At 43.7% G+C, this 14955-nt stretch overlaps 1 protein-coding gene across 6 annotated transcripts in view; it reads left to right on the top strand.

Annotated features, from left to right (window-relative positions):
- Positions 1 to 14955, top strand: part of LOC129817366 (cell adhesion molecule DSCAM-like) — a 140790-nt gene that overhangs the window by 94727 nt on the left and 31108 nt on the right. For all 6 annotated transcript variants that reach the window (XM_055872563.1, XM_055872524.1, XM_055872544.1 and 3 more), the window contains 4 exons: positions 9797 to 9996; positions 10259 to 10355; positions 11405 to 11533; positions 12533 to 12700. In XM_055872563.1, the coding sequence (XP_055728538.1) occupies positions 9797 to 9996; positions 10259 to 10355; positions 11405 to 11533; positions 12533 to 12700 (594 nt within the window). The remainder of the gene's footprint in view (positions 1 to 9796; positions 9997 to 10258; positions 10356 to 11404; positions 11534 to 12532; positions 12701 to 14955) is intronic.

The raw sequence follows: 14955 nt of genomic DNA, 5'->3' as shown, positions 1-14955 counted from the left end.
CTACAGATGTTTTCGTGAGAAGACTGATTTTCGGGATGACACATGCTCTGACAAACACGGCTGTAGCTCGGCCACCTTCCACCGCAGATGGCCGACATAGGCGGATGAGACGCAGCCCATGCAAAAAACCTGATATCTCTAGCTTAAATTGACAGATTTAAATGGGATTTTTTAATTATGTTCCTTAGATTGACGCATGGTGCGTTAATAGACTCTTAATTAAATATGGTATGCATGTGGGAGCAGAGGGTTGAAAGAAGTAAGGAGAGCTTGGAGAGATCTCGCATTTGATTGGTTCCGTTATCCAATAACAACTGCTTTAATTTCACTTGCTGGACAAGAATATAGTATAATGCATCCAATTTATATTATATTATCCATAAGAAATAATGCCCCAAATATTTGGGGGAGATTATGTAATATTGGGAAGGGGCTGAAGGAGCTGAAAAAAATCAAATAAATGTAATTTCATTTAATTTTACTTGGGTGGATGGAACTGGCTCTAGAGGTGGGTGATGGGCACAACACCACATCATGTCACTACCAATCAAATCCCAGTGGTTAGACTGGGAGACACACAATGGTGGGAGATGGAGGGAGGAGGGAAAGAGGTAGGAGAGATGGAGACAGGCAGACAGGGCAGGGGAAATTATATTGTATCAGAATTTAAATACAGTTAAATGTTACACACACACAAATAAGACAGAGGGAGAAAGACAGAAAGGGAAGACAGAGGGAAATAGGAAGCAGAAGAGGAGGAGGAGGAGGAGAAAGACAGACACACAGAAGAGCAGCCTATGGAGGGGAGGGGAGAGAGAGAAGGGGAAAACAAGGGAGGGTGACGGACGGGTAGTCCATCCCTCCACTCCCCTCCCCCTCGGCCCTCTTTTCCACATGGCAGCCTCTGCCTGCATACAGAGTTCAGAGCCTAATGGAGGGGAGCTAAGTCCATGGCCACTCAGCGGATAAACGCCTGTGTTTCTCCGAGAGAAAAAGAGAGCAACGGAGACCGGAAACGCTGCATGGCTGCTTTTGTGGGATATGTTCAGGCAGAACGATACAGGGCCATGGTAGTGGTGGTGTGGTGGTGGCACCACACTGGTGGCCTCTCTGTCACAGAGCACAGTGACTCCAGTCACTTAACCTTAAGCCATTTAACGCAACAAACACTACCCAGCACTATACTGGACCACCCCTGTGTATATACAGAGCTAAAACAATGTGTCTCTTTGACATCCCTAGCACTCCATTCCCACACAGGGATACTCATTCCAGCACAGGCCACTAACATGACAACATCAAACAGAAATGGATGCTCGGGAAGACTCCATAAAATGTCTTTCATGAATGTCTCTAGTGAGAGCCAACATGTAGCCTAGTGCTTCCCCATGGGTCTCCTTTAGATGTTAAAGTCTATGATTATACTATAAGTTGTCGGTGTAGATTTTTCCAATAGGAACACCTCCCTCTTCAGGTGAAAAAAGGAAACTGTCGAAAAAGTGAGGCCAGACTATTGTTTTCATCTTTCATTTTGAAGTTCCCATTTGATGTTGATGTTGAATACTCTATGTAAACTGCACTGATTTGTAATATGAAGGAGGAACTGTTGATTGTCCTAAATCAACATAAACATTTTGAGCAAAGGTGTCTGGGTAAATCAGGTTCTTAGTGTGTCTGGGAGGTGTGTGTTGTTTATGTGTACAGTTGCAGTCGGAGGTTTACATACACCTTAGCCAAATACATTTAAACTCAGTTTTTCACAATTCCTGACATTTAATCCTAGTAAAAATTCCCTGTCTTAGGTCAGTTAGGTGGACCACTTTATTTAAAGAATGTGAAATGTCAGAATAATAGTAGAGAGAATGATTTATTTCAGCTTTTATTCCTTTCATTACATTCCCAGCGGTTCAGAAGTTTACATACACTCAATTAGTATTTGGTAGCTTTGCCTTGAAATTGTTTAACTTGGGTCAAACGTTTTGGGCAGCCTTCCACGAGCTTCCCACAATAAGTTGGGTGAATTTTGGCCCATTCCTCCTGACAGAGCTGGTGTAACTGAGTCAGGTTTGTAGGCCTCCTCGCTCGCACAAGCTTTTTGGGATTGAGGTCAGGGCTTTGTGATGGCCACTCCCATACCTTGACTTTGTTGTCCTTAAGCCATTTTGCCACAACTTTGGAAGTATGCTTGGGGTCATTGTCCATTTGGAAGACCCATTTGCGACCAAGCTTTAACTTCTTGACTGATGTCTTGAGATGTTGCTTCAATATATCCACATAATTTTCCTGCCTCATGATGTCATCTATTTTGTGAAGTACACCAGTCCCTCCTGTAGCAAAGCACCCTCACAACATGATGCTGCAACCCCCGTACTTCACGGTTGGAATGGTGTTCTTTGGCTTGCAAGCCTCCCCCTTTTCCCTCCAAATATAACAATGGTCATTATGGCCAACAGTTCTATTTTTGTTCCATCAGACCAGAGGACATTTCTCCAAAAAGTACGATCTTTGTTCCCATGTGCAGTTGCAAACCGTAGTCTGGATTTTTTATGGTGGTTTTGGAGCAGTGGCTTCTTCCTTGCTGAGCGGCCTTTCAGGTTATGTCGATGTAGGACCTGTTTTACTGTGGATATAGATACTTTTGTACCTGTTTCCTCCAGCATCTTCACAAGGTCCTTTGCTGTTGTTCTGGGATTGATTTGCACTTTTCGCACCAAAGTACGTTCATCTCTAGGATACAGAACGTGTCTCCTTCCTGAGAGGTATGACGGCTGCGTGGTCCCATGGTGTTTATACTTGCGTACTATTGTTTGTACAGATGAACGTGATACCTTCAGGCGTTTGGAAATTGCTGCCAAGGATGAACCAGACTTGTGGAAGTCTTCAATTTTCTTCTGAGGTCTTGGCTGATTTCTTTTGATTTTCCCATGATGTTAAGCAAAGAGGCACTGAGTTTGAAGGTAGGCCATGAAATACATCCACAGGTACACCTCCAATTGACTCAAATGGTGTCAATTAGCCTATCAGAAGCTTCTAAAGCCATGACATAATTTTCTGGAATTTTCCAAGCTGTTTAACGGCACAGTCAACGTAGTGTATGTAAACTATAATGAATTATAAGTGAACTAATCTGTCTGTAAACAATTGTTGGAAAAATGACTTCTGTCATGCACAAAGTAGATATCCTAATCGACTTGCCAAAACTATAGTTTGTTAACAAGAATGTTGTGGAGTGGTTGAAAAACGAGATGTAATGATTCCAAACTAAGTGTATGTAAACTTCCGACTTCAACTGTACGTGTATGTTTGTGTATGTGTATGTCCTTGTCCTTGTGCGCGTGTGTATCTCTGTACGTGGCATGTGTGTGTGTGATCTCCTGCTGCACTCCTATGGCTGGGCTGGGTGCTCTAGTGATTCCAGTCACACAGTGTGGGAGCTTATACCCTTGTAGCTGTTATCTGGCCAGAGCAGAGGCCTCCCTGCAGTGTCTGTCTGTCTGTCTGTCGCAGCCAAATACTGCTACCTCATGACTAGCTCTCTGTCTGTCTGTCTGTCTGTCTGTCTGTCTGTCTGTCTGTCTGTCTGTCTGTCTGACTCAATCGCTCATGTAATACTCTCACACAATTCCTCAAAAACACACACACACAGTACATGTACCAGGACACGTACACTTACGAACAAACACACACACACTCATATGGATAAATACAATTATACACTACTGTACACCAGTGGAGGCTGCTGAGGGGAGAGGGGCTCATAATAATGTCTGGAACTGAGTAAATGGAATGGCATCAAACACATTGAAACCATGAGTTTGATGTAATTGATACCATTCCACCGACTCCACTCCAGCCATTACCAGAAGCCCGTCCTTCCCAATTAAGGTGCCACCAACCTCCTGTGCACTACACACTTAAAGCCTTACATCTAGACACACACAGAAGAGTACCCACAGCAGTGGGTGTAATCCCTGTGTACATTTTCTGGACATAGGCTGCTCAGTGTTGTCCTCACGCACACACACAGACAGATGTCCCTCTGTGTTGTGTGTGTGTGCGTGCGTGCATGTATGTGTCTGTGTGTTCTCCCTTAGGTTGAGCTGATCTCCCGGTTCGGGTTGTTGTTTTGATCATTGTGTGGTCGGATCAGGGCGATCGGGTGTTGGTTGTGTCTGTCCCTCCTGCTCTCTGGAACGTGAGCCTCCCTTGGAGCCCTGCTCCCCTTGTCTCCTATGGATCAGTGTGCTTGTGCCAGACGAGACCCTCGTTAACCCACAGGGCCTGTCCTCTGCTGAGCAGGTGTAGTGTTATATACTGTACCCACACCAGACTGTGTCCTCCTCTCCTCTACATAGACGGTAAGCATGCAGCAGACTGCTGGAGCAGTACAGGCTGTGCTGTACTGGTGTGTGTTGTTTATCCAGGCCATACGACACCACTGCTGCTTGGGAAGCTGCTGCCACTTAAGAGGCTTAGGTGTAAATTAGAGCAACACTGGAAGTGACGGCTGTAAAGTGGTCAGGTGATATACATTACTGGATGAGCTCTTGACTGGGTGATCACTCATAGAAGTTTACCTGGCTGTGTTACTGGAAAATACACACATATAGGCACACACACACACACACACACACACACACACACACACACACACACACACACACACACACACACACACACACACACACACACACACACACACACACACACACACACACACACACACACACACACACACACAATTACTGAAGAATCATGGTCCTCACAGGCTGCTACTGTAATTCAGTGGTTTAGACAGATTCCATTCGGCCAGGCTATTGTGGCGGACGCATGGGGAAATGAATTGCAGCTATTGTGATGTCATAGTGAGACGTTTTCATTGTTATTAGTGTCTGTGCATAGGCTAATGCCTAACCATAATACACCATGCATCAACACATTGGAACACTGTCAGAGACGCCCACAGCCAGCAGAAATAGCTTATGTTGCACTAGCAGTATTTTCACAGCTTTATGTGTGTGCGTGCGTGCATGTGTACGTGTGTGCGTACATGTATACGTGCGTGCGTGCAAGTGTACATTCACAGTATTCATACTTTATATATCATAGGTTCAGAATATTTGGCATATTGCCTAGACACGTTAACACTTCATTCTACCTTCCTTAAAATGACCCATGGCCTTATTTAGATTTTGTGCAGCTGAGGGAACCAGCAACATTTGAACCCATTCCCCTGTCTAAATGACTACAGTCTCTACTGTATACTGTACGTACCTCCACTGATGCAATTGACTGGATGCATCACTAATCCAGAGTAGGTTGGTTTTATCAGAGTGGGTCAACAGCCACTTAATGTTTATCAGTGTTAATTAGGATCAATTAAGAGCATTACACTCATAACGCTCCGAGACACAATGATGAGAGCACGCACATAATGAGACTTAATTGGTGAAAAACAGCGTTGTTGCCTGGTCGCCAAGCTCCCAATCACCCAATCAGACAGCTTCCCTCAGACACTGGAGTATAGAAAATTCTCTCTCTCGTTACAGCCCTCCAACTAACCCACACAAAGCAGCCTGTCTGCAGCCATATACTCAGCATCATGCTCAATATCCAACCCAATTGTGCAGCTAAGGGAATTCTTTTGGTGCAGTGAGTAGAGCTAGCACCCAGTGAACCAGTCATCTCTGTGCCATCACCGCCATTTCCCCTACCTACCCACTCTACACACACACACACACACACACACACACACACACACACACACACACACACACACACACACACACACACACACACACACACACACACACACACACACACACACACACACACACACACACACACACACACACACACACACACACACACACAGTGCCCCAGGGGCAGTGGGCTCCTGTAGGGAGTGATCTAGACTCGTTCTCATCTCACTCCCATGGTTCAGTCATCCAGCCAGGGCACCCTGTGGCCTACATTCCTCAGCCAGACACTCACTCTGCTGGGGTAAACAGAGCCTGATGCCTGCGGCTGTCCATCCGACCTGGAATTTACAGTCATACACTACCGTTCAAAAGTTTGGGGTCACTTAGAAATGTCCTTGTTTTTGAAAGAAAAGCTATTTTTTTGTCCATTAAAATAACATCAAATTGATCAGAAATACAGTGTAGACATTGTTAATGTTGTAAATGACTATTGTAGCTGGAAACGGCTGATTTTCTATGGAATATCTACATAGGCTTACAGAGGCCCATTATCAGCAACCATATTTTAATGGACAAAAATGTGCTTTTCTTTTAAAAACAAGGACATTTCTAAGTGTCCCCAAACTTTTGAACGGTAGTATAGGTTCATGTTTCTGTTAGATGACCATTCAATGTACTGCATGTTGATGGATCAGGGGTGTCAGGTTGGTAGGAGATGGGATGTTTTGTTATCTGTTTCAACTGAGTGAATAAGATGGTGGAAATATAGGCCTAGTGCATATTTCACATCAGGCATAAGTATGGCAGATCTATATAAGTCTGGCTGGTGATACAACCTGTTTGTCATGTGTTTGTCACGTTCAGTTCCTGCTACTGCCACCGAAATGTACAGTGCATTCAGAAAGTATTCAGACCCCTTCACTTTTTCCACATTTTGTTAGGGTACAGCCTTATTCTAAAATGGATTCAATATTTTTTTTCATTCAACAATCTACACACAATACCCCATAATGACAAAGCGAAAACAAGTTTAGACATTTGCAATGAGACTAAATTTTGCTCAGGTGCTTCCTGTTTCCATTGATCATCCTTGTTTCTACAACTTAATTGGAGTCCACCTGTGGTAAATTCAATTGATTGTACATGATTTGGAAAGGCACACACCTGTCTATATAAGGTCCCACAGTTGACAGTGCATGTCAGAGCAAAAACCAAGACATGAGGTCGAAGGAATTGTCGAGAGCTCCGAGACAGGATTGTGCCGAGGCACAGATCTGAGGAAGGGTACCAAAAATGTCTACAGCATTGAAGGTCCCCAAGAACACTGTGGCCTCCATCATTCTTAAATGGAAGAAGTTTGCAACAACCAAGACTATTCCTAGTTCCGCTGCAGAGATGGGAGAACCTTCCAGAAGGACAATCATCTCTGCAGCACTCCACCAATCAGGCCCTTATGGTAGAGTTGCAAGACAGAAGCCACTCCTCACTAAAAGGCTAATGACAGCCCGCATGGAGTTTGCCAAAAGGCACATAAAGGACTCTCAGACCATGAGAAACAAAATTCTCTGGTATGAAAAAAACAAGATTGAACTCTTTGGCCTGAATGCCAAGCTGGTCTGGAGGAAACCTGGCACCATCCCTAAAGTGAAGCATGGTGGTGGCAGCATGGTGGTGGCAGCATCATGCTGTGGGGATGTTTATCAGCAGCAGGAACTGGGAGACTAGTCAGGATCGAAGGAAAGATGAACAGAGCAAAGTACAGAAAGATTATTTATGAAAACCTGCTCCAGAACGCTCAGGACCTCAGACTGGGGCGAAGGTTCACCTTCCAACAGGACAATGACCCTAAGCACACAGCCAACACAACGCAGGAGTGGCTTCGAGACAAGTCTCTGAATGTCCTTGAGTGGCCCAGCCATAGCCCGGACTTGAGCCCGATCGAAGATCTCTGGAAAGACCTGAAAATATCTGTGCAGCGATTTTTATAAATGTGCAAAAATGTCTAAAAAACAGATTTTGCTTTGTCATTATGGGGTATTATGTGTAGAGTGATGAGGGGGGGAAACAATTGAATCTATTTTAGAACAGGGCTGTAACGTAACAAAATGTGGGAAAAGTCAAGGGGACTAAACTCTTCCCGAATGCACTGTATACATCAATTAATGTATTGAGACAGACAGGGTCTATTTTTTGCTTTTATTTACTCTTCTTGAGCATGTAATGGACCACAACAATGCAGGCGTAAAGTATCTGGGCAGTGTTTTTAACTATAATTTCTCCTGACTATTTGCTCAAGGATGTTATTGTTTGTCACATGACCAACATTATTACAAGATACAGAGATGCGTTATATATCCCTGTTTTTATTTTGGGTCTGCATTGCGACATTCAGGGCTGGAATAGTATAATCATGGTCCTGTTGGAAATCAACGGCTGGTCCATGTTCTATTCCTGGTACTATAAATGGCCTCTTCTGAGAACGGGGATGGAGAGAGAGGGAGAGAGATTGTCCGATGCTAGTTGGCATGGTAACCTGGCCAGGTGAAAGGGAGCCTGGGAGGGGGGAGCTGCATCTTTTTCTCTCGCGGGAGCAGAATATCCCAGAATTCCCTGCAGGCAGGCAGAGAAGCAGGCTGAGCAGGCTGGAGAGCATCATGGTTGTTGCCCTCTGGGCTGGAGGTTTTGAAACAGGGCTCTCCTAGCCTCTACTCTGTCAGCTAGAGATACACATATCCATCAGTGCTGCTGAATAAAGCGCTTGCGTGCGCGTATGCCTGTTTATTTAGTCCACAGGGTGAAATAAAAAATGAGTGGTTGTCTAATGTGTGAGTCTCCCAGTGGAGGCGTCACCTCGCTCCCCTGCCCCCAGAGCCGTGTTCCTCTGCCCATAATTCTGCTAGATATTAAAGAAATACATCAACACAGCAATTACAGAAACAGCCTGGCACTGTGGCAAATGCCTCAGGACAGACAGACAGACAGACACAGCTGTGCTGCTTACTCTCTCACACACTGGTTACATTGGTTTTGTCTCCTCCTGTGTGATGCCCACCTCACCTCATGTAGCCCTTCCGTACAGTAGGCGTTTCATTGACTACATGTTTTTCAACAGTGTAGCGTCCCAATGAAGGCCTCTCATCCAATCTCAACATGATCCTATGTCATAATTATGGTAATACTAGTGGACAACGTCATAACTGTTTGTTATAGTTTATGACTATGTAAACATTTGTAAAATGAGACTACCATTGCTCAAAATGCTAACATTTACAGAAGGCTGCAAGGAATAATTTTTTCCCTCACTACTCCAAGTGCATCTCACAAAAAATTCATAGTTGTCATGCTAAATAAATCAGCCTTATTTTTCTGTAGCACGGCTCAAAATGGCTGGGGAGTGAATAAGAGATGAAGCTTAAATGTCTGCATCCCCTCGCCTGACACTTTCCATTACATCACAGGAGCCATGGTGTGTGTGTGTGTGTGTGTGTGTGTGTGTGTGTGTGTGTGTGTGTGTGTGTGTGTGTGTGTGTGTGTGTGTGTGTGTGTGTGTGTGTGTGTGTGTGTGTGTGTGTGTGTGATTACACACTCAGTTGTGGGGGTAATGAGCTGTGTGTGTTTGAATCTCTAGTGTGTGTAGTGTGCTGTCCTTAGAGTTCTGTCAGAGACCGACCAATAAGTATTTACTCCTATCCAAGCCTTGTCTGCTTGTGGTCATAAGATGTTTGTTGTCACAGCTCAACATAACAGGCAGGCATGGGGTTTATTGTGTATTATGTTAGAAGTTGGAGCAAACCAGCACACTTTGCAACCAATGAAGTCAGCTATACTATGACTCAATTAAGTGTAATTTGAGCAGAGAGATTTGATTCATTACACTGTTCCTCTGTCTTGTAACTACCCTCCATGTGGCAGGTATCACTATGATGTCCCACTGGAATTGTATTATGGCTAAACATGTTCAGCCAGTCTTGCTTCATAACTAATGTAACCTATGCCTTCTCCTCTTTTCTCTCTCTCTATCCCTCTCCTCCTTTCTCGCTCTCTGTCTTTCTCGCTCTCTCTCTTTCCCTCCCCTCTTTCTCTCTCCCTCCCAGTCCCAGCCATGATCACGTCGTATCCCAACACCACGCTGGCCACGCAGGGCAGTGAGAAGAGGATGAGCTGCACGGCCCACGGGGAGAAACCCATCATGGTGCGTTGGGAGAAGGAAGATCGCATCATCAACCCAGAGAGCAGCCACCGCTACGTGGTCACCGTCAAAGAAGTGGCCGACGAGGTCATCTCCACCCTGCAGGTACACATACACACCACCAGGGGGAGTGGTACTGCTCGCTTCCCAGTTACAGTTACCTCAGCTGAGGCCAGTTGGAGCGCTACTGGTTATGCAGAGATTTTGCTTGGACATAAGCGTTGGAGAAAAAGCCTGCATACTGAGTTTGTCAGTTTGTTATGATGGCTCATCATGAGCCCTGTCTGTGAATGATATAGCCCAGAATGTGTATTTCCCATGCACTTTCTTATTTATGTAGCTGACCCTCTTTTTCACATTTCTATAGATCAGACCTACAGTGAGGGAAGACTCAGGCTTCTTCTCCTGCCATGCCATCAACTCCTATGGTGAAGACCGAGGGATCATTCAGCTAACAGTGCAAGGTACAGCTGTCTAACACTGACAATTGTCATGAAAACATCATGAAATAAAAAGATAGAACCCCCCCCCAAATAAGGTAATGATGCAACATCAGCATAATAATAATAACAATTTATTCAACTTATATAGCGCTATTCATTACATAAAGAATCTCAAAGCGCTTTAAAGCAACACAAAAATGACGAGCAATTTAGAAAACAACAGCATTATTCAAAGGTTATCAGAGGGTCGGAAACTTCATGGCTTGACTGATCATTGGAGGGAGGTGGTCAAAAGGGCAGAGCAAGCAAAGATGGTCTCTGGAGCATGTCCAGGGGCATGCAGTGTCATCAAGATGTCTCGCCATCCTTGCCGTTGTGTGGATTCTCCATAGTAGGACTTGGATGAAGTTTGAGCTCAGCCACTGCAGTTGTAGTGTTGTATACCCATATTAGAGCTCTGCTACCCCAACATTATACATTGGGTTAGGACCGGGTAGGGCTTATTTTTTCATCAGTAACTATGGTACGGGCAGGGCTCGGGTATCACTAAATTGATCACTAACATTTTGAAGCTGAGCCATTGCTGGTGCTCTGCTGCACAGTACAGTCATATCTGACTAAGATCATAACATTGTGTCAGAAGTGCTTCAACCTCTTCAAATATAAGACAGAACAGATTATTTCACAGAAAATAATAATGTTCATTGAGTTTTGTCACGAAAAGTAGCTAAAAGCTAACTGCTCTCCCATGTCTCTTCATTGAGCAGAGCAGCCTAAGCGGAGCTGTTGCTATGAATACTCAGAGTCAAAGCGCCATGAGCAGAGCGCATGCAGAGCGCGCTGCGCACAGGGAGCGAGTGACAGAGAGAGGGGCATCTAATAGATTTACTAACAGCGGAAGTTATTTCTGATTTCGGGTTTCAGGCAGGGCAGGGCCTTAAATTTGGCTGAAGCAATCTGGCCTGGGTTGGGTAGGGCTTTAATGTCGGAGGCATGGGAAGGGCTTGGGGTTAAAATTCATGCCTGTGCAGGGCTCTAACGCATATGTGTGACTTTGTGGTGTCCTTCAGAGCCCCCGGACCCTCCTGAGGTGGAGATCAGAGAGGTGAAGGACAGGACCATCGCCCTCCGCTGGACCATGGGCTTTGACGGAAACAGCCCAATCACAGGCTTCGACATTGAGTGCAAGAACAAATCAGGTACAAGACAAACAAGAGTTTTCTTTGTAAGAGATGGTATGTTCTGGATGCCAGCGATGTATAGTAATACTGTAAGCAGTGTTTCACCTATATTCATTTTGCAGTGGTGGGCCGCCACTACTAAATTGTTGCCGCCACTCCAAAAGTTATGATTTATATACAATATTTCTACTGAGACGTGCTTTTAAAAGTATAGTGTGAGATTTTGGCAAGTAAGCCCTTTTTATACTTACACAGAGTCAGTTGAACTCATGGATACCATTTTTATAAAATGTTTATGTCTCTGCATGCAGTTTGAAGTAACTTGCTCACTAGCTTTAGCGCAATGACTGGAAGTCTATGACTTCCAGTCATTCTGCTGACACTAATTAGCAATGGCTCACAATGGCTTGATTTCCAAAATTGCACTATCCCTTTAACAGAGTGACAAGTTACAACATCAATTTGTAGCAAACAAAGTGAGCAGTGGCGCGAATGAGAGCCACGAGTGCACAGCCACCACTTGCTCCTCATCTCCATGCAGTGCAGTGGTGCACATTAGTTATATTTCAGATGGTGTCAACATAAATGGAATTTTCATGCACTGGAGTAGAATGTCTTTTTAAAAAATCACCATCAGTGACCTTATCGCAGTCGTTCTACAAAAAAATCTCCCGTAAGTGCATGCCCCAGAACACCCCCAGGAAAGAGCAACCCCCCCTATCACCGCTGCCTTTGCCACTGCTGCTAAAGATAATCTTAGGCGAAACACTGTATGAATACAAATACTTTAACTTCCTGTGTATGTCTATAGTCTATCCTGATGAAATGCTTTTCTGTATCATCATGTTGAGATGGATGTGCTCCTTTTTGTCTTCCAAATAATCATTATTCATGATCTTTTCTTGTCTCAGTGCTATAATTCAATACCGCAGATTAATGCACTTAGCAGGCTTTGACCTCTAGCCCCACTCAGTGGTCCTCACGAACCCACATAAACCTTGACCTCCGGCCCTACAGGCTCCTGGGAAACAGCCCAAAGGACCAAAGACGTGTCTCCCCAGCTCAACCAGGCCACCATCATAGACCTGCACCCCTCCTCCACCTACAGCATCCGCATGTTCGCCAAGAACCACATCGGCAAGAGTGAGGCCAGCAACGAACTCACCATTACCACAGATGAAGCAGGTATAGACTCACCAGACCACCACTGGTCATATGTATGCATGCACACACAGACATCCCAGCTAACAACAAACGTTCCCACAACTTTAGAGAACGTTCCCTTAAGAGTCTCAATAGGTCATTAACTAAGGTTTTCATAGGAATGTTCCCGTGATGTGCAAGGAATGTCTCCAAGAGACCATTCCCTTAATGTGAAATAGAACTTACCGAGATTGTGGTTACCATGTTCTCAGAACATATGATATTAATGTTCTATACACGTTGAATGAGAACATTGCAAGAACATTCATGTGTCCAGTTTTCTGTGGGTTAGGTGAATATTCCATCAACGGCCCACCAAACATACACAGAACATGGTTGCCATGTTCAGGTGGGCCTTTGCACTTCACCAAACAAAGGAAGGGAAGGGTGCTCAACAACAATGACAAAAAGGGTTTACCAAAATAAACTTCCAATAGCACTAATTTGAGGTAGAAAGGAGTTGGAGCAATCAACAAAAAAATCTGAGATGTATTTATTTTAGCTCACTGTAATCCATTGTACAGGATGCGAACAGGTGACTGACGTTTTAACGTTAAGCTTACGTCTTCCTCAGAGTCACCTGACCATTGCACTTATTTCCTATTTATAGCCTAGTGGCCTGTTGAGACACAACAATGTAAGAAAATAATAATGATTTCATCAAGGTAAATGGCAAATTATAGTACAAAATAATGCTAATAATAACAGAAATAGTGTGCCTCTTTAATCAATAGGCCATGTCAAAATATACATAGGTGATATTTGCGTGTTTGTGAATCCGGAGACACAGAGACCAATAAAATCAAGGCAATAACATTATAGAAACAAAGACTGTGAAAATCATAGTTTAGCTCCTTAGGATCCACAGTGTCTAAGGCAACATTTCCCAAACTCTGTCCTCGGGACTCCAAGGGGTGCACCTTTTGTTTTTTGCCCTAACACTACACAGCTGATTAAAATGATCAAAGATCGAACCTCTTGGGTTCCAGAGGACCAAGTTTGGTAAACCCTGGTCTACTGTAAGTACTGCCAGAATGCCTCTGTTTTAGTCACCTTTTCTTGGTGAAATGTGGACATGTTCTATGGCTACAAAGCGTAGGGAGGAAGGTGAGCGAAATTGCATACTCCATGTTTTTATTACGAATTGCAGCCTTATGTTCTGTGACATGGAGATTCAATGCTCTTTTACTTTGACCAATATAAGCATCCTTGCAGATGCATTTGAGCATGTATATGACATTTGTGGTGCTACAATTAATGAAGCTTTGGATTTTCTATTCTTTACCTGTTCTCGGGTGGTAAAAAACATTCATATTGGTCATGTTGTCAGGAAACAATGATAGTGAGGTTTATGCTCAACTCTCTGACACTAAGTTATATGTCCCTCTCCGTTCCAACCACACAGTGCCTTCAGGAAGTATTCACAGCCCTTGACTTTTTCCACATTTTGTTGTTATAGCCTAAATTTAAAATGGATTAAAATTAGATTTTTTTGTCACTGGCCTACACACAATATCCCATAATGCCAAAGGGGCCATTTTTAGAAGAGAATAAAAAATGAAAAGCTGAAATGTCTTGAGTCAATAAGTATTCAACCCCTTTGTCATGGAAAGCCTAAATAAGTTCAGGAGTAAAAATGTGCTTAAGAAGTCACATAATAAGTTGCATGAACTCACTCTGTGTGCAAGAATAGTGTTTAACATGATTTTTGAATGATTACATCATTTATGTACCCCACACATACAATTATCTGTAATGTTGAACAGTGAATTTCAAGCACAGATTCAACCACAAAGACCATGGAGGTTTTCCACTGCATCGCGAAGAAGGGCACCTATTGGTAGATGGGTAAAAATAAAAAATGCAGACATTGAGAATATACCTTTGAGCATGGTGAAGTTATTAATTACACTTTGGATGGTGTATCAATACACCTAGTTACTACAAAGATACAGGCATCCTTCCCAACTCAGTTGCCGGATAGGAAGGAAACCCTTCAGGGATTTCACCATGATGCCATTGGTGATTTTAAAACAGTTACAGAGTTTAATGACTATGATAGGTAAAAACTGACAATGGATCAACAACATTGCAGTTACTCAACAAGACTAACCTAATTAACAGAGTGAAAAGTAGGAAGCCTGTACAGAATACAAATATTCTAAAACATGCATCATGTTTGCAACAAGGCACTAAAGTAATACTGCAAAAAATGTGGCAAAGCAATTCACTTTTTG

Source organism: Salvelinus fontinalis, chromosome 2 (assembly GCF_029448725.1).
Source record: "Salvelinus fontinalis isolate EN_2023a chromosome 2, ASM2944872v1, whole genome shotgun sequence".
Classification (NCBI taxonomy): Eukaryota; Metazoa; Chordata; class Actinopteri; order Salmoniformes; family Salmonidae; genus Salvelinus; species Salvelinus fontinalis.
Note: the sequence above shows the minus strand (reverse complement) of the source record. Positions and strands in the feature narration are given on the sequence as shown.